An 18938-nucleotide genomic window follows, 5' to 3' on the forward strand; every position below is an offset into this window, starting at 1 on the left:
GACAAAAGCTTTGCAGCTGTGAGATGCGGTCCATTTTAAAATTAACCTATTGTAAATCCTTAATGATTGAGAAATTCTGCAATTTGCTATGATTTGTGGTTTGTGCTGCAACTAGAATAGCAAATAGCAGAGATGATGCAGGTCAGAATGGTGTGCATTTGGAGAAAGTGAAGGAAAAGAAACTTGTTAGACACTGTGCTCTGTTCAAGCCAATATGTTATGCCCTTCTGCCCTTCATCCATCACACATCACTTTGTCTCTCACCCACAGACTCTCCCAAGTGGAATGTAGTCCCTGGAAATAATTATTTAAATTACAGTTTATACACAAGAAGTGAAATTGTCCACAAGTGGAATCTATCTTTGCCTCCTTTAATATTTTTTCAGTGTAGAGCCTAGATTCTTAAGGATAAGGAGGGCACGTGTTTTTGACTCATAAAGACCTAGACTTTGAATTTTGCTACCAAAACAAATTAACTCTGTATCCTTATGCATATTACTTCAGTTTCTACCTCTGTAAGTCTTATTAGATACTTATACAGATTAACGGGCGCCCTGGGTGGCTCAGTTGGTTAAGCGTCTGACTTGATTGAGGCTCAGGTCATAATCTCATGGTTTGTGGGTTTGAGCCCTGCATCCGGCTCTGTACCAGCAGTGTGAAGTCTGCTTGGTCTTCTCTCTCCCTTGCTCTCTGCCCCTCCCCTGCTCATGTTCATTCTCTCTCTGTCTCTCTCTCTGTCCAAAACAAATAAATAAACTTAAAGGAAAAAGATACTTATACAGATTAAGTTAGATAATGTATTTGGAAACCTAGTAGGAATACAATGCATTTCTCTGTCACTTACTAGCTATGAGATCCTAATCAAATTACTCAATTCCTCTGTGCCTCTGCTTCTCTATCTAGAAAAATGGAGATAACTTCCTAGGGTTGTTATGAGGATTAAATAAATTAATCCATGTAAAGCACTTAGAACAGTACTCAACACCTACTAAGTATTCAATAATTATTAACCATTCTGGTTGACAGATATTAAATAGATAATCAACAAAAATTGTATTTACAAGTAATGATAAATATTGGAAAGGTGTAGGGAGCTATAAGACAATTCATACAAGCTAGAAAGATAATTAGTGCTTTGTAATGAAGCCATTGGCAAAGGATGACACGATTGGATTTATTTTTTTTTTATAGTATTTAAAATTTTTTTTTTATTTTAGAGAGAGAGAGAGAGTGTGCGCAAGTGGGGGAGAGGGGCAGAGGGAGAGAGAGCGTGTGAGAGAGAGACAGAGACATGGGGCTCGATCCCATGACCCCGGGATCACGACCTGAGCCAAAATCAAGGGTCAGATGCTCAACCAGTTGAGCCACCCAGGCACCCCAGGTTTGCTTTTTAAGAAACTGATATCGTTGTTTCTTTTTGTTTCAATTCACCTTTTAAAATTTAACATACAGTAAATTCACTCCTTTGGTATATAGTTCTGTGAGTTCAGACAGATCCATACAGGTGTATAACCATAACTGGAATAAAAATACAGTAGTTCCCCCTTATCTGTGGTTTTGCTTTTTGTGGTTTCAAGTTATCTGCACAGTCAGCAGTGGTCAGGAAGCAGATGATCCTCCTTCGGACATACGGTATCATCCGAAGGTCAGTATTGGCCTAAGTCACAATGCCTACATCATTCACCTGACTTCATCTCATGTAAGCATTTTGTCATCTTTTGAGAGAGACTCACTCACATAACTTCTTTACAGTATATTGCTATAATTATTTTATTATTAGTTACTGTTGTTAATCTCTTACTCTACCTAATTTTAAAATTAAACTTTATCATAGACATGTATGTATAGGAAAAAACATAGAATATGTAGGTTCAGTACTATCTACATTTTCGGATATCTGTCTTGGAACACACCATTCACAAATAAGGGAGGGGGGACTACTGACAGCACAGTTTCATCACCTTTTCCCCAAATCCCATGGGATACCCCTGTGTAATCATCCATTCCTCCCACATTCAAACTCAGCAACCACTTATCTGTTTTCTGTTCCTATAATTTTGCCTTTTCCAGGATGTCATGTCTTAGCATACTGCATTTGAAATCCATCTTATGTTATTGCTTTTATCAATGGTTCTTATTGCTGAGTAGTATTCCTTCATATGGATATACCAAAATTTGTTTATCTCTTCAGCGGTTGAAGGGCATTTGAGTTGTTTCCAGTTTGGGATGACTATGAGTAAAACTACTATAAACGTCTGTATTGAGGTTTTTCTGTGAATGTTTGCTTTTATTTCTCTTGAGTAAATACCTAGGAGTGAGGTTGCTGGTTCTTACGGTAGGTGCATGTTCAACTTTGTAAAGAAACTGCCAAAGTGTCTTCCTTCTAAAGTGGTTATACCATTTTGCATTCCCACCAGCAAAATGGTATAAGATTTCAGTGGCTTTACATTTCTGTCAGCACCTGATATTGTTCATATTTGTAAATTTTTTTTATTTTAGACCTTCTAATAGGTTTATAGTGGTATCTCACTGTGATTTCAATTTATGTTTTCCTAATGACTAATGATGTTTTGAGCATATTTTCATGTGCTTATTTGTCATTCCTATACCTTCTTTGGTGAAGTGTCTGTTCAGATTATTTGCCCATTTTTAAATTGTGGCTTGTTACTGAGTTTTAAGAGTTCTTTATGTATTCTGAATGCAAATAATTTGTCAGATATGTGATTTGCAAATATTTTATCCTAATCTGTGTGTTACTTTTCATTCTCTTAGCAGTATCTTTAATAGAGCGTAAGTTTCAGGGCAACTGGGTGGCTCAGTCTGTTAAGCATCCGACTTTAGCTTAGGTCATGATCTCATGGTTCGTGAGTTTGAGCCCCACATCAGGCTCTATGCCAACAGCTCAGAGCCTGGAGCCTACTTTGGATTCTGTGTCTGTCTCTCTGTCCCTCCTCTGCTTGCACTCTCTCTGTCTCTCTCTCATTAAATAAAAAATAAACATTAAAAAATAAAAAAAAATAGAGCTTAAGTTTTAAAATTTAATCAACTTTTTGTTTTATGGATCATGTTTTTGGTGTTGTTTCTAAGAAATTTTGCTTAACCCTATGTCACAAAGGTTTTCTTCTGCGTTTTCTTTAAGAATTTTTATAGTCTTAGGTTTCCTGTGTAGGTGTGTTTTCCATTTTGAGTTGATTTTTGTGTAAAGTGAAATATTTAGGTTGAGGTGATTACTTGCTCATTTGGAGATGCACATGGGTATGCAGTTGCTCCAGTGCCATTTGTTAAAAAGACTGTCCTTTCTTCCTTGTGTTGCCTTTGCAATTTTGTCAAATGTCAGTTGACCTTGTAATTATGGTTCTACTTTCGGACTCTATTCCACTCATCTGTGTGTCTCTCTGCTCACCAGTACCACATTGTCTTGATTACTATAGCTTGCCACTAAGTCTTGAAATCAGTATCATCCCTCCAACATTATTCTTTTTTGTTTGGGCTGTTCTAGCTCCTTTGACTTTCCGTGTAAATTTTAGAGCACGTTGTTGATATCTGTTAAAAAAAAAAAAAATCCTGTTGGCATCTTCCTTGTGATTACATTGTCTATAGATCATTTTGGGAAGAACTGACATCTTAACAGTATTGAATCTTCCAATTTATGAGCATGGTGTATCTTTCCATTTGTTTCGGTCCTCCTTAATTTTTTTCTTTTATTAGTGTTTTATAATTGTCAGCATACAGATCTTACATATGTTTTTTATTTACACTTAAGTACTTCATGTTTTTGAAAATTATTGTAAATGAGCCTTTAAATTTTACATTTCTTATTTTTAATCTTTTTTCTTTTATTTTTTTAATTTACAGCCAAGTTATCATATAGTGCAACAGTGATTTCAGGAATAGATTCCTTAATGCCCCTTACCCATTTAGCCCATCCCCCCTCCCACAACCCCTCCAGTAACCCTCCATTTGTTCTCCATATTTAAGAGTCTCTTATGGTTTGTCCCCCTCCCTGTTTTTATATTATTTTTTCTTCCCTTCCCTTATGTTCATTTGTTTTGTATCTTAAAGTCCTCATATGAGTGAAGTCATATATTTGTCTTTCTCTAATTTAGCTTAGTATAATACCCTCTAGTTCCATCCATGTAGTAGCAAATGGCAAGATTTCATTCTTTTTGATTGCCGAGTAATACTCCATTGTGTGTGTGTGTGTGTGTGTGTGTGTGTGTGTGTGTGTGTGTGTGTGTATACACCACATCTTCTTTATCCATTCATCCATCGGTGGACATTTGGGCTCTTTCCATATTTTGGCTATTGTTGATAGTGCTGCCATAAACATTGGGGTGCATGTGCCCCTTCGAAATAAATGTATCCCTTGGATAAATACCTAGTAGTGCAATTGCTGGGTCATAGGGTAGTTCTATTTTTTATAAATTTTACATTTCTGACTGTTCATTGCTAATACAGAGAAATACAGTTGGTTTTAGTGTATTAAACTTGTATTCTGCAATTTTGTTAAAGTTGCTTATTAGTTCTAGGAGCATGTTTGTAAATTCCTTCTATGTAAGTAATCATGTCTTCTGTGAATAGAGACGGTCTTATTTTTCCCTTTCCAACTTGTATGTCTTTTAGTTGTATTTTAAGCAAGGGAATGACTTGATTGGATTTGCACTTTTCAAAGACCAATCGGGCTGCACTGTAAAGAATTGATAGGATGGGGGAAATGTGGATGAAGACACTATTGTAGGAATCTGAGAGACAGTGAGAGAGGGGACAAATGGACATGTGCAGAATATATTTTGGAGGTAGAATTGGTAGGCAGACCCTGGTAATGAATTGAATATGAGAGAAAAGGGCACCAAGGTTTCTGACATGAGGAACTGGGTGAATGGAGCTCCCACGTATAGAGATAGAGAAGCAGTTTTGGGGGATGATAAAAAGTTGAGTTTTGAACATGTCAGGTTTGGTAAGTCTAAGGGAATTTCAAATAAAGGTATCAAGTAGGCAACTGGACCCTCTATATATATGGTATGAAAGGGTATATATAGGGAATCACATAGAAGAGGAAGAGCTTGGGAAGGAGTCAGGCTACATGGAACCCTCTGTAAAGGTTTGTAGAGAACACTTTTTATTTTCAGTTCCTTCAGCATGCGAAGATCTTAAGATTTTTTTCACCTCAGACCTTTGGGCTTACTGGTAATCACTGCCTGAAATGTGTGACTCCCCTCTCCCTCCACCACTCCCATTTGTTTCCCTCTCTCTCTTTCTCCTGCTCTCCCTCTCCCTCCTTATTTCTATACATTGGCTTCTCATCATATTCTAAGTCTCAAAATAAATATTATCTCCTCAAACTACCCCACAAAAATCAGATATCTTTCTCCCTGTATTAGCTTCTATTACATATCTGTTTTCTGCATAGCTCTTATCATAATTTGTAATTTTCTACTTGATTGTTTACTAGACTATACATGCCAAAGGGCAGGGACTGTGTCTCTATCACTAGTCTACAACCCTGTTCCTGACACACCACTGCTCAATATTTGTCAAATGGTGGGAAGGATGGATCTACAGCACGTTGCCGTGGTTGAATTAGCTCCAGTTTCTTTGTGTTTGCATATGACTGACTTCTTACACTTACATATGCAGAGGTTTCTACACCCAATTTCAGCCAAATTCTGAGCAGGAAAATAACCTTATTTGTTTAATTCTACATTTATTGGCCACAGAGTGCCAGGCTTTGTAATAGCTGGTGGGGTGTGAAATGGCATTGTGGTATTGGACAGGGAGACCTGTATTTGAGACTTGGCTGTTCCATTTTCTAGATCTGTGACTTTGGGTGGGATGTCTACTCTAAGCTTTAGGCTTCACACCTGTCAAAGGGCAGTAATATAATTCCTACCTCATAAGATTGTGGTGCAAATTAAATGAGATTATATGTATGGGCCACAAGTTTATAATGCTTGATACATACTAAGTGCTCAATGAATAAGTAGTTAAGATTCATTTATATAAAAATGAGGTCATACCATTCTAGAAATGGTTGATACTGCTTGACCAGTGGGGGGAGGGCACAAAGAAATCTTTCACTTTCTATACTTGTTCTTTACTGCCAGAAGCAGAAGTGCTGCTTTTAATGTCATGATGGCAAAGACTGGTAGTGGTATCACCCCCATGTTAGGCATCCAAAAATAGTACAAATGTTTATTCAGATGACAAACTTAGGACATTTAAGCCCTAACACCTTTAGTTTTGTTTGGGGAGAAAGAAGGAAAAGGTGGAAAGGAGGAACGAGGCAGAGAAAGACTAGAGATTGTACTAGGTTACTTTACCTAACCAGCCATCAGCAGTATATATTGGTTGATAATCTGAGGCTTGTGATTCTCTTGAACTCGGTAAACATTCTCTTTGAGTATCTACCCTGGACTGGGTACTGTGCTGACAGTGGGGAAATTAGTGGGGAATACATATATTTTTTAAAGTTTTTTTAAATGTGTTTAATTTTATTTTTGAGAGAGGGAGAGAGAGACAGCATGAGCAGGGAAGGGCCGGGGTGGGGGTGGGGACAGAAGATCTGAAGTGGGCTCTGCGCTGAGAACAACAAGCCCGATGTGGGGCTCCAACTCACGAACCGCAGGATCATGACCTGAGCTGAAGTTGGATGCTCAACTGACTGAGCCACCCAGGTGTCCCAGGGAATACATATTTGAGTGATCTAGATCAAAACCAGTGAAATTAACGTGATAGAAATTCTCCTTCTCTACCATGAATCTATATTCTACACCTCAAGCAAAGTTGTTCACAACTCTGGTTCGTTTCCACTAAGTGCTAGATACAAGCTTACATGTAAGATTAGGGTTTAGAATCTGGGAATGAATGAAATGAATGAAAAGGAATTAGGGCAGAGACTGTCAAACTTTCTTCATTCATTTTGCCTCATACACAGCATCTCTAAGCCAAAAGAAGTACCTAACACCTCCACTGATTGAGGGAATAGAGCCAAGCAATTTAAGAAGTATTTAGATTTTAACAATTTAGCACATGTTAAGGACTGTATAACTTCTCCATCCTTGGAGTCACATTATACACCACCAACTTCGTTTACTGTTCCACATTGATTTTTGTGGTACTTGGTTTTTATCACAATAACTGCCAAAAACTCAGCTTTGCAAAGGTATAATGTCATCTCAAGGAATCTCCTACTGAAACTGTGAACTCCCTGCAACTAGTAGTTTGTATGATGTCCAACACATGCCACTGTTTCCCTAAAGATTTAAAATACCCCACAATGCCTCTGTGAGTTTGTGGCAGCACACCAGGATACCTCATTGCTTAGTTTGGGAACTGTGGTGTTAGGGCCTTATTCCAAGACTTTGCTTTCTATAAATGTCTATCTTATTTTTCTGTACCTCTGCTTTAAAAACCAACTTGATGTTTATTACATTTTATGAAATAGTTTTTTAAGGAATTTTTCATTATTAAAAATTATGAGAGTTAAGCACATATAATACAGAAAGTTTGGAAAATACTGCATGACACAGGTTAAAAGTCATTCCTCATTCTACACTCCACCATGACCATGCCAACATGGTCATAATGTTTTTTATCTGTATATTACATTTTGAGTAAGAACTATACTAACTCTGATATTATTAGAAGGTAATAATCTGTAGTTTAGTGGCAATTCCATACCCTAGAGTTGTGACTTGTCAGTAATGACCTTTACAGCAAATAAGATAGAATTTCTAGCTGCCTTTTTTTTATTGGCCACTTTCATTAATTGAACACCTGATTGGTGGCTTGAAGACCCACCATTCATGAGGGAGAGACTTCTGCTCTGTTTCCAACCTAGAAAATGCAAAGTGTATTATTTATACAGAGTGGTGGTGGTAAGTATAACATTTTTTTTAAGAGGGTAACTTGTCCAGTTTTTTAGTTTCTCCAGTAGTGGATGCACTTTCTAAAAGTAATATATCAAGACCCTACTATAATATAGTATTTCTAAAAGATTATCTAATAATTCAGATTTAAGCTATTTGTATTGTTCTGACACCACAAGGAAAACTTCATCTCTTTTTTTCTTTTAAATTTTTTTAATGTTTGTTTATTTTTGAGAGAGAGAGAGAGAGAGAGAGAGAAAACAGAATGGGGGAGGGACAGAGAGAGGGAGACACAGAATCTGAAGCAGGCTCCTGGCTCTGAGCTGTCAACACAGAGCCCGACACAGGGCTTGAACCCACCTACCACCAGGTCATGACCTGAGCTGAAGTTGGACGCTTAACCAACTGAGCCACCCAGGTGCCCCAGAAAACTTCATTTCGAATTTGTTATTTTAGTTTCTACACCTTTATAAGTACTAGAAATTAGAGTTACTTACATGAAAATAAGAGTTTTGTTTTATCTACTTAAGATATGTTTTTAAGATTTACCTTCAGTCATACTATAGAAATAGAACTTGAATTATCAAACAGCAGAATTATAACTTTAAAAAGAAAAAAATGGTCAACTTAATTTAGCTCCAGAGAACAGTTCACAAAAGATGGGAGTGGAAACTATGCATGAAACATATATTCATCTTTGGAGTCTCATTGTCTCTCTCTCTGTCTCTCTCTGTCTCTCTCAATAATAATTTTAAATTCTGACCTGAACAGGTGGTAGCATTACTTTCTTAGCATAGCCTGGACTGTTGAGGAATGATTTTGTTCTTCTAAATTCCTGGTAGAGGACCTCATGGCTGATTCTAGTGCTGAGGCAGAGAAAAATACGAGATGAGCCTGGAGTACTATCTTGCATTGCCTGAAAGTAAAGTCTAAAAATAAATAAGTAAGTAAAAGTGGAAGCAAATTAAAAGGACACAGGAGCCAACCTGAGAGAGTTCCCAGTGCCAAAACTGGAACACTTTGACCAACCAAATAATTGACAGTAGTAGTTTATTATAACCCAAAGACTAAAATAAATATCCATGAGTTCGTAGTAATATACATAAACAAATAAATAAAGGAAGGGAGAGGGACAAGTTCCTTACAAAAAAAGTCCAGATAATAAATGTAGAAGGAGTGGAGAAAAAAGAAAATTCCATGAGAACACCACAGGAATAATTGCTGTAGGCAAGATTCACAGATGAATGCTAAAATTAATGAGCAAAACTTGAAGGAGAAACAGGATACTTGTACAGTCTTAAAATACCTCAAGAAACTTATTAATATCTGTGGTGGTTTTAATAAACGTCCACAACTTCTCTGACACTCTTCCTTCCATGAAGTGGAGCTTACTTCCCTTAGCATTGAGTGGGGCTGTTTGTTCACAGTGACTCATAACTAAGCAATAGTGCATGGAGAGGAGAAAACCAGTAGCTCTGCAGTAGTGAACCATGGCAGACACCATCTTAACAACGTAGTCAGGGTTCACATCGCCAGGAAGAAGTTGTGTTAGTATCACATACCCCCACATATTACACAACGAGAAACACACTTCACCTCTTGGCGTTTGTCCCCAACTCCATAACCTTAGTCTAATCATGAGAAAACGTCAGAAAGTTCCAAATTGAGGAATGTTCTACAAAGTATCTGACTAGTACTTTTCAAAAGTATCAAGGACAGTCTGAGAAACTGTCACAGATCAGAGGAAACTAAGGAGACATGATAACTCCATGCAGTGTGGTTTCCTGGATGGGATTCTGGAGCAGAGGAAGACATTAATGGAAAAACCGAAGCCTGAAGAGTCTGCAGTGGAGTTAATGGTGTTGTACCAATGTGAATTTCTTTGACTTGATAGATGAACCATGAGATATAAAATGTGAACATTAGGGAAAGCTGGGTGACAGGAATACTGGAACTCTCTATACCGTATACACAGCTTTTCTGTAAATCTAAAATTATTCCAAAATTAAACGTTAAAAATAGAACAACTCACTGATGGCTTCTCTAAGATATTTGTTAAAGTGTCTCCAGAGGTGTCTGGGTGGCTCAGTCAGTTGATCGTCTGACTCTTGATTTCGACTCAGATCATTATCTCACAGTTCATGAGATTGAGCCCCGTGTCGGGCTCTTTGCTGACAGCATGGAGCCTCCTTGGGATTCTGTTGTATTCTCTCTCTCTCTCTCTCTCTCTCTCTCTCTCTCTCTCTGCCCCTCCCCTGCTAATGCACTCTGTCTCTCTCCGTGTGTCTCTCTCTGTCTTTCTCTCAAAATAAATAAACTTAAAAAAGTCTCCAGAGCAAATTAGTTCAGAGAAATCCCCCTCCCCCAAGCCTTTGTGCAGTCTCTTTATAAAAGAAATATGCGCTCGATAGCAAAACAGCTCTCCCAAAACAGGGAAAGTAAGTTCTAGAGGTTTCATCCCACCACTAGAAATAGAAATGCAACTTTGCCTGCTCGGTGTAGGTCAGTTCAGCCAACACTGATGGTTTGCCTTTTGTGACTTGGTAGTGTAGGTTGCCCAGCACCTAGTTACAAAACGTATTCTGTAAAAAGAGTGCAGAGTAGAGCACCTGTGATTGTACCTGACTCTGTTGTGTGCTGTTTGTTCAGGGCTTACTGTTGAGCTGCTAATTTAAAATCTCCAGAGATCCAAGATCCAGTTTCACTGGACTGTCTTTCAATCCCATTATATTGGTAGATTCAAATAGTATAAAAAGTGTGGTTCTCAATAAGATGGATACATGAACAAAATGTTTTACAATATAAAATACATAGCATATTGCTCTTTAAAAAAACAGTAAAATCTCATTAATCCAATGTAATTATGGGTACAGATATGAAATCTTGATTTATAAATATTTTGTTCTTATTACTTTCAAGCTTTTATTAGCTCAAACTAGGGTAACACAGTTGATTATAGAAGGCCTGACAAGGTCTTGTTTTAGTAAATAATAATACGTAATTGGCTGAGGATGATTATTGTCATAGTAACAAATTAGAATTTGGATACTAAAATTAAACTTCTTCCCTGTATGGCAATCATTCTCTTGATCTGACCATTAGTGACAACTGTCTTTAGTTTGTGCACATATGAGAAGTATTATTTTTGTCAGTTAAATATATTTTACTACCTAACCCGATTGAGTACCTTGCAGTGTGTCTATCTTGGGAATATAACTGATGTGATCAATAAAGATAATGGATTATTCTTGAACATGGACATACATTTAGGTTAGTATAGTGGCAGGTGCCTGCATTTCTCAGAAAGCTGTTTCCCAGTTGTTGTTAATGCATGCCCAAATAGATACACAGATATTTAGTAATACTGCTTAATTGCTGTAGTCAGATTGAGCAACACGTAATTTATAGCAGTTCTGAAACCAGGAACACCAGAATGATATGCTCTGTGATACAGACTTAGGACAATTGCTGGTCAGTGAAGTACAGGCGATACAAGCCTGTCTTTTGTGATACATGTGATATAATTTTCTTGACACCTGTTTTCTAAGTCTACCTTTCCATGTCATCCTCGTTTCTTTAGTGAATTTACTTAGAAAGTATGATTTACTTTTTATTTTTTGAAGGCAGTATTTTAGTTCCTAATTTTATATTTATCGTAAGAATTTTACTGGTTGGCCACTATATGCCAGGTCCTTTCATTTATTATTCTTCCGGTGTCCCAGTAAATTAGGGACTCCTTGTCCATTTTAGAAATTACAAAATGGAGATTCTGAAAGGTTTGGCGACTGTACCTCTGTTAGACCCTACATTGTGATAAATGTGGTTACCTCGCTGAATGAGTTGCCTAGTACTTGGCTATAGATAACGTATCAAAAGTTAAAGGTGGTGAATCCTTAGGAAGAAAGGGAGGGGAATTGAGACTAGAATAATGAATATTTGAGAATAATTTTAGCAAAAGTTTGCTATAAGTAGAACATCACTTTTTTGGGCAGGTCTGTTCCAGAGCCACTGAATGTATCTGTCCTATTGGATTTGTTGAAAATGCAAATAATCCAATCAAGTATGATACTCATTAAGGGAAAGGAATACAATCTGATAGTTTTTATGAAGACATGTACTGCCTAATCTCTGAGTTGAAAGCATCTTATAAAAATTTGCTTCCCTTCATATTCCTAGGTGGTATTGAATATGTGTGTAGAAAAAAAATGAGAGCATTTCAAATAATGCTAATGAAGTTTAAATGATTGCAATCTACCATATTGTGAGGAAAAGTTGTTAGCTGTGAAAGATGAAGACTGAATTAAAATATTACCATGACTGGCATTTGATTTGAAAACTGCAAAGATAAGCTTAGGTTCCTATTTATGAAACCCATCTTCACAGCCTGATGAAATATCTTTTAAAAGGTTTTATAGTTACCATGGATACTTGTTAGCTTTGATAGAGTAAGTTGTAATTCATATTCAATCATCTGAGGTGAAGTAGCCAAAAAACCCACCAACCAAAATCTAAAGTGGCTTCCTCTGTATACTCATACTAGTTTAGAGATGGAAAGGGTAAATAAATAACCTGAGATTAGCATTTGGGTTAGTTATCACTGCTTGAAAAGCAAAATATTTAGGATGCGCATTACCTGAATCTGATCCTAACGTTTACCTTTTATGGGTAACTTTTACTTTTAACTAGTAAAGGGAACTTCTTAGGTTTTGACAGGGGAATTTAGATGGTGAGACCCTTCTGAAAGCTGATGAACCCAAGCAGCATACGCAATTTCTGAAAGCCATAGGGACACAGAAATATTGAAGGCATTGGTCCCTATGGTAACATATTTGCATTTGGCCCAGAAGTGGCTGGTTTCTGCTTAGCCTCTTTTAATTGCTATATATTGACAGCCGTTTTCACAACTATTTATAAAATGTTGGATTAATGAGCATGTGTACAAGGGAGTACACACCACATCCTTAGGCTTGATTAGACACTTGAGATGACAAAAAGCTCTGCGTGAAGAGTTACCGAGGTGTTTTTGGCATTCCCTAATGTGTCTGTCACATAGTGGAAGCAAAAAGCCTTTTAAATGATTTAAATATTTTCCTCAATTTCTTTTAAAACAGGTGACAAAAGAGCTAAAACAGTATGACAACAAAATTATAGAATGCAAATTCGAGAATAACAGCTGGGTCTTCATGAGACAGAGAACAGACAAAAGTTTTCCTAATGCCTACAACACTGCCATGGGTGAGTATGACAATCTACCAGTGTTTGTTACGTTAAAAAAGAGAGAAGGAGAGAGAGTGTTAAGGTTTTGGAGTCAAAATGTGCTGTCTTTATTGATCTGTTTGATGGGGCGAATCCATAGGGTCATTCAGACCCTTCCCTTGTGGCTGGGAAAGGGGTTGTGACTTTACTGTCTCCAGTTGGCTTGTAGGTTGTCCCGAGGCCTGTGGGCTCACGCCCCTGCGCCCAGAAGAGAAGTGTAAAGGGCAGGATAATGGGCTGTATACAAGTTGAATTTGTTGAACAACAACAACAACAAAAGCCACGATAATTTCAGATCTATTCAAAACTATAAAAACCATTGTTTGCCAGATGGTAAAAGACAAAATTAGCAGGGGAAAATGTAATTTCCAGCTCCTAAAATAGCTTTACAAACAATGGAGAACAAAGTAAATGAAAACCATTAAAAAACAAAACAAAACAAAACAAAAACCTCCTAAAACCTGCTCTGCTATCCTTCATAGTGTTCTTTGGGTACAACTTGAATGCTTTGCGAATTCAGAATAGTAAGTTTCTTTCACGGAGAACATCACAAAGTAATGAAGTTTACAAGCTAAACTAGTAGCAGTAGTTGCTCTGGACCGTGTTTTTAGTGAATTTGAAAAACATACATAAAAACCAAGATTGAAGGTTAATAGCATTGTGTGCTGTTAGACTGCTCAGTCAGTGATGTTGCTGATTATATGATAAGCTTATGAGAAAATACAGAAATTGCCAGTTTCAGTTTTGCAGTTTATGAAAAGTTACTATTGTACATTTAAAGGTTTTGTTGGAACTAGCATCTGTGTTCAGACAAGATGAGTTAATTTTGAAAATGGGAAAAATTAAGCCAGTGTCTTTTTTTCCAGAGCTAAATATGTAAATAGGATTTAAAGGACTGGTAGTAAATTTTGACCACATAAGAAGGGATGCCTCGTTTATTCGTAATGTTGTTGTAATACCTTACTTCCTCAAACAAGTTGTTAAAACAACAGAGTATGTATGATCTGCCAGCTACAGCGGAGCCTCCCTGTTCAGTGGAAATGGTGGCCGGTGCCATCGTGACAGGGAGGAGTTCTTTCTCAGAGGAGAGACTACACGTTTTCCGTAGAAGTTTGGTTGAATATAGACTAGAGTGTGATGCTCTGTGTGCTCCGTTCAAAACCTGAAGACAGTTTTGGAGCGAGGGACAGCCACAGTGAAGGCATGCTTATCATTCAGATACTTAACGTTTTGTTTTAAAATGAACAGTTCAAGAAAGAGTGGGCACCAGAAAAGCACCCATTTTAGGGGGCGGGGGAGGGAGGAGAATAGTTTAATGTGTGAAGCGAGTCACCCAAATCCGTAAAATGCAAGTGTTTAGCATATTGGGATGCAAACCTTTCCCCTTTGGCATCCCCCTGTGGTGAGTCAGCTGCCTTAATTAACCCTCGCGTGAGACACGTGTCTCCCTTTGTCCACAGCTGTGTGCAACAGCATCTCCAACCCTGTCACCAAGGAGATGCTGTTTGAGTTCATCGACAGATGTGCGGCGGCTTCTCAAGGACAGAAGCGGAAGCATCATCTGGACCCTGACACAGAGCTCATGCCTCCACCGCCCCCCAAAAGACCTCGCCCTTTGACCTAAGACCCGCCTCTGACTTGAGGATTGAGAGGAAAAAAGTGAGAAAGAATGCTGTTGCCCCATTTTTGCAGCCAGAGAAATTCAAAAGCGAATGTGGCCTGATGCTGATACGCATTTGAATTTTTTGTAAAAAAAGAAAGAAAAGAAAGAAAAGAAAGAAAGGTATTGTAGCCGGCCTGTAAATATTTGATGCGTTTGTTTCCTCAGTGCTACGATACATCATGGACTTCACACAGTTTATTTATATCTGATAAACTCAGCCTTACCTTGTGGAATCTGAAGATTGAAATATCCAAAGGTTTGAGATTGAAATCAATGCAAAAGAGGCCTTGTTTGTATATGGATAACTTTGACCTTTAATTTATAAAGTTAGTAATCTGGAACTGTGAGCGTATAAAACACTGTATTTTTTAGAAGTTGTATTTCAACTATGGTAAATTCTCCTTTTGAAAAATCTAGGCAATGGCATTAAACATTCTTGCTGTCGTTTATCATGGATTTCCTACATTTCTGAGATTCTTGTGTTCAAAAACAAATGACAAGGTTGTTAAGTATTATATATTATACTATGTTAAACAACTCAGTCTGGCTTATCTCATTTTAAGAAGTTTTTTTAGAAATGTAAAAGTAAAAAAGTAAAGCCCCGTTTTTGTGAATTGCATCCTGTCTAAAGGAAGTATATTGAGTATTTTCATCTGTTTCTATTCTTTGAACTAAAATATCAGATATCCAATGTGTCCATTCTGGCAGTGGTTTTCAGTTACTTCATAGAACTTAGATATATACCACCAGGTTCCTTTTATGTGTTGTTCTCCTGAGAGACCCTTTTCCTTCCTTCCTTCCTTCCTTCCTTCCTTCCTTCCTTCCTTCCTTCCTTCCTCCCTTTTTTTTGTTTTTTTAATGTCAGGGCTACTTCTGCTTTACCTCAGTGGTATCAGCACATTGTAAATTACATTAAAACACACAACTCACTGTGATGATGGGAATGATATCAAATACAGACGATGTTGTGTTAGTTCCCTCGAACAAAGGGGCAAAGGAAATGCCAGCTGACTCCTTTGATTAGAAGGTGATGTCAATGGAATAGAATGCTGTCACTAGAAAATGCTCTCCCACTGCTAGATAAACGCAGAGGCAAAGAGTAGACATCTGTAGAAACTAAACATCAAGGAAGCCAAGACATTTATTTTCAAAGCCAGAATTCTATCTGTGTTCTGTTCTCGGGATGCTATTTCTGTTGTACACCTGAATTTTAAAACATTTACTGGTAGATAATGGATTTAAAGAGCAGCTAATTGATCATCTGCCATTGTTGAGAAGCCGTGTTCTGATTGGTTTGTGAAGGAACTCTCAGAATTTGCCTGTTAGAGGCGAATATATTTATTTTTAGAGGTACAGGTTTTAAGTATATGTGTATTTAAAACAAATTTTCATGATCTGAATTTTATATATGATATGCATATATATGTAAGTATACGCAGCAGTGTATATTCTTCTACTAATACAATCAGACATGAAAAATCCAAATGAGTTACCCAGCTGACTGAATATCTGACAGGATTTCTATATGATATAGCACAGATTAACCAAAAATGTATTTATATTCAGCTGAGTTTTAATGTTTTTAAACAAAGTTTTCTCCTGTAGTGCTTTTCTATATGAAATACTAGGAGTCATGCTTGGGCTTTTTCCTTTATTCTTTCCAAGTTATGTAACATGTAGTGAATTTATCTAGAATGTCATTTTAGTATTTCATTCCTAGAGTGCTTTTGTGAGTTTGGGCACTAAAGGGATTAAAACACCTGACTGCCACAATGATTGTAGAAAGGTGGAAATTTGTAAGGTTCCATAGTGTCTTGTACAAAGTGGATCTGAAAAAATACCTATGCAACTCCAAACAGTCCGATGCCTGCTTCACCAGGGTCAGTGACTCTTTTCACACGCTATGTTGCTTTCTCCCGAGCCTGTATAAGTGCAGAGCCCTTTTGCAGATATAAGAGCTAGCTTTTGCCAGTGATCTTTAATGGAGTTAAAATGTTTATGGTAATTGTAACCTTTTAAATGAGTTATGTGAAAAGAGCATCTCATTTTTAATACACCCAGATACTTTTTCCTTGCCTTTGTGCATTTTCTAAAACTTAATTTTCTTAATTTGTCCTTTCCTTTCGATTACAGTGAAGTATAATAGCCGGCCTAATAAGTAGATCCCATTTAGCCCCCGAACACACTGTCGTCTGCAGTATCATCAGAAGTCATCTAGAAAGTCAAGGGGGAGAATTGAGAGGCGGGAATTGGGACATCAGGAAGGAAAGAAACCCTTCCCTTCTCAGGCCACTTCACAGCAACTCTTTTCTGACACTGAAGTTTTGTAGACAAGAATAAGAAAACTTTGCTTTCTTGAGTTATCACATATAAAAGCTTTTGCTTTGTATTTGGAAAAGATGCGGATGACTCGACTGCCTGGATGGTTACATTTGCTTTCCATGAAATGCTCAGAAAACGTCAGGACATTCCTTCTCTAATTGTGTGTCAGTGCATATTGTAATAAAACCACTGAGTTAAAATAACAGTTTGGCTGGTGATGCCTTTGTGTCCCTCTATGTACCTAATAATTTTGTGTCCCTTTTATTGCTGGTGTTATCCTGCCTCTGTCAGCCATACCCGTCGTAATCCATCTGGTTTTGTTGCATTCTAGAATTAGCATAAAGACTTGGAAAATCCTCTATTCTTCTTCCTGAGAAACCAAGAAATTGGATTGACATGGGGGATGTAGCTTGCGCCTTTTCTTTTTGGAGGGTAGGGGAGCAGGGGAGAGCACATCTTTAAGTGATATTTATAGTACTTCTGTCCGTGTACCTCATCCTAGCACTCTATTATATGGGTAGATATCCTGTCACGTTATTTTGAACACATTTAATTCTTTCAGAATACTCAGCAGTAAATATTCTGAAATGATGAAGTAATGACCTGTCCATTTTTTTGTCGACTCTGTGTTTTTGTACCATGGAATTTGCCATTTAAAATGTGTAAATGATGTGGTTTTGAATTATGTGTATAATCCTTTCCAGTCAAAAAACCTTGAAAGTCAACCAAATACTCGCAGGCAGGGAAAACTAATGTGGTGGGGAAAAAACCCTGGGCTAACCCCAGAGACCAAGTCTAGGCTCTGCCTCTCATCGGCTCTGTGTTCTCTCTAGGTCTCACCCTGTACCCCCTCCCCCCATCTATAAGAGGCCGAGATTGAGCCAGATGATCAAAAAGGGCCTTTTCAGGTCTGACATGATTCTTGTAAAAGCTCATGGATTTTAAATAGCCCATATTCACAATGAAGGGAGTATTACCACTACCGAATATCCACCAAGCACCAAGACCGTCCCCAAAACAACTCCTCTGTGCAGGTAGGGACCATTATTAACCTCATTTTGTAGTTGAGGAACCTGAGACTTAGATAGCTAACCCATGGTTACATAGCTAGTAAGTTGTGAGCTGAGACCCCAACAAAGGTCTCTCTGACTCCAGCTCCTGATTTATTGCTCGGTACTCCTCACAGCTTTGTTGCAGTCCCGGCTTGGGGGCTGCTTCTGTGCCAGGGGCCCCAAACTCTGTTTCTTTGGTGCCAACAGGAAATGGGTTTCAAGCATCTCTCTCCAAACCAAGGAGATGAACTTGGGATCGGCAAAGTAAACATATTTTTAGGGCCTTATTATTTAACCACTTATTTGGCAATATTTAAATGTGAGTGACACAGAGGCCATGAAAAGAAGTTTAATATTCTCATTAAGATGCTAAATTCCGAAGACATAACTAGGAAGAAATAAGCGATTAAATTACACACTGGGCCAAAATTTTCCTGATTGTCGCATAGTTGACTGTCAACTCTGATGCTTTGGCAGGTTGGTGTCAGCCTCGCTTAACCCAGAAGTGTCCCTCCTCTCACTGGACTCTGGTATCGGGTGGCCACTGTGCATGATAAACAGGTGGGGGTGGAGGGCGCTCAGAGCAGGGGCCCCCCAGGCTTCTAAGCAGAAGACTTCACATTTCAAAAAAGGAGCGCATGGATCTGGGGTTGCCAACTATTTTAACTTGCAACGGCTTTACGAAATAATATGTTGCCATTATTGCATACAATAAAGGGAATCTTAACACCCAAAAAGGAAGTAGGACATAACTTAGAAGAAAGGACATGTCTTTAT

At 37.9% G+C, this 18938-nt stretch overlaps 1 protein-coding gene across 1 annotated transcript in view; it reads left to right on the forward strand.

The window, feature by feature from the left end:
* The window catches only part of RNGTT (RNA guanylyltransferase and 5'-phosphatase), a 320167-nt gene extending 302855 nt beyond the window's left edge, over positions 1-17312 (forward strand). Inside the window, exons 15-16 of the mRNA XM_047102241.1 lie at positions 12980-13103; positions 14585-17312. Of these exons, the coding sequence (XP_046958197.1) occupies positions 12980-13103; positions 14585-14748 (288 nt within the window). The 3' untranslated portion in view covers positions 14749-17312. The remainder of the gene's footprint in view (positions 1-12979; positions 13104-14584) is intronic.
* Positions 17313-18938: the final 1626 nt, after the last annotated feature.

This window comes from Lynx rufus, unplaced genomic scaffold (assembly GCF_022079265.1).
Source record: "Lynx rufus isolate CCGP_SWC_20201006 ecotype Redwood Valley unplaced genomic scaffold, mLynRuf1.p SCAF_6, whole genome shotgun sequence".
NCBI lineage: Eukaryota > Metazoa > Chordata > Mammalia > Carnivora > Felidae > Lynx > Lynx rufus.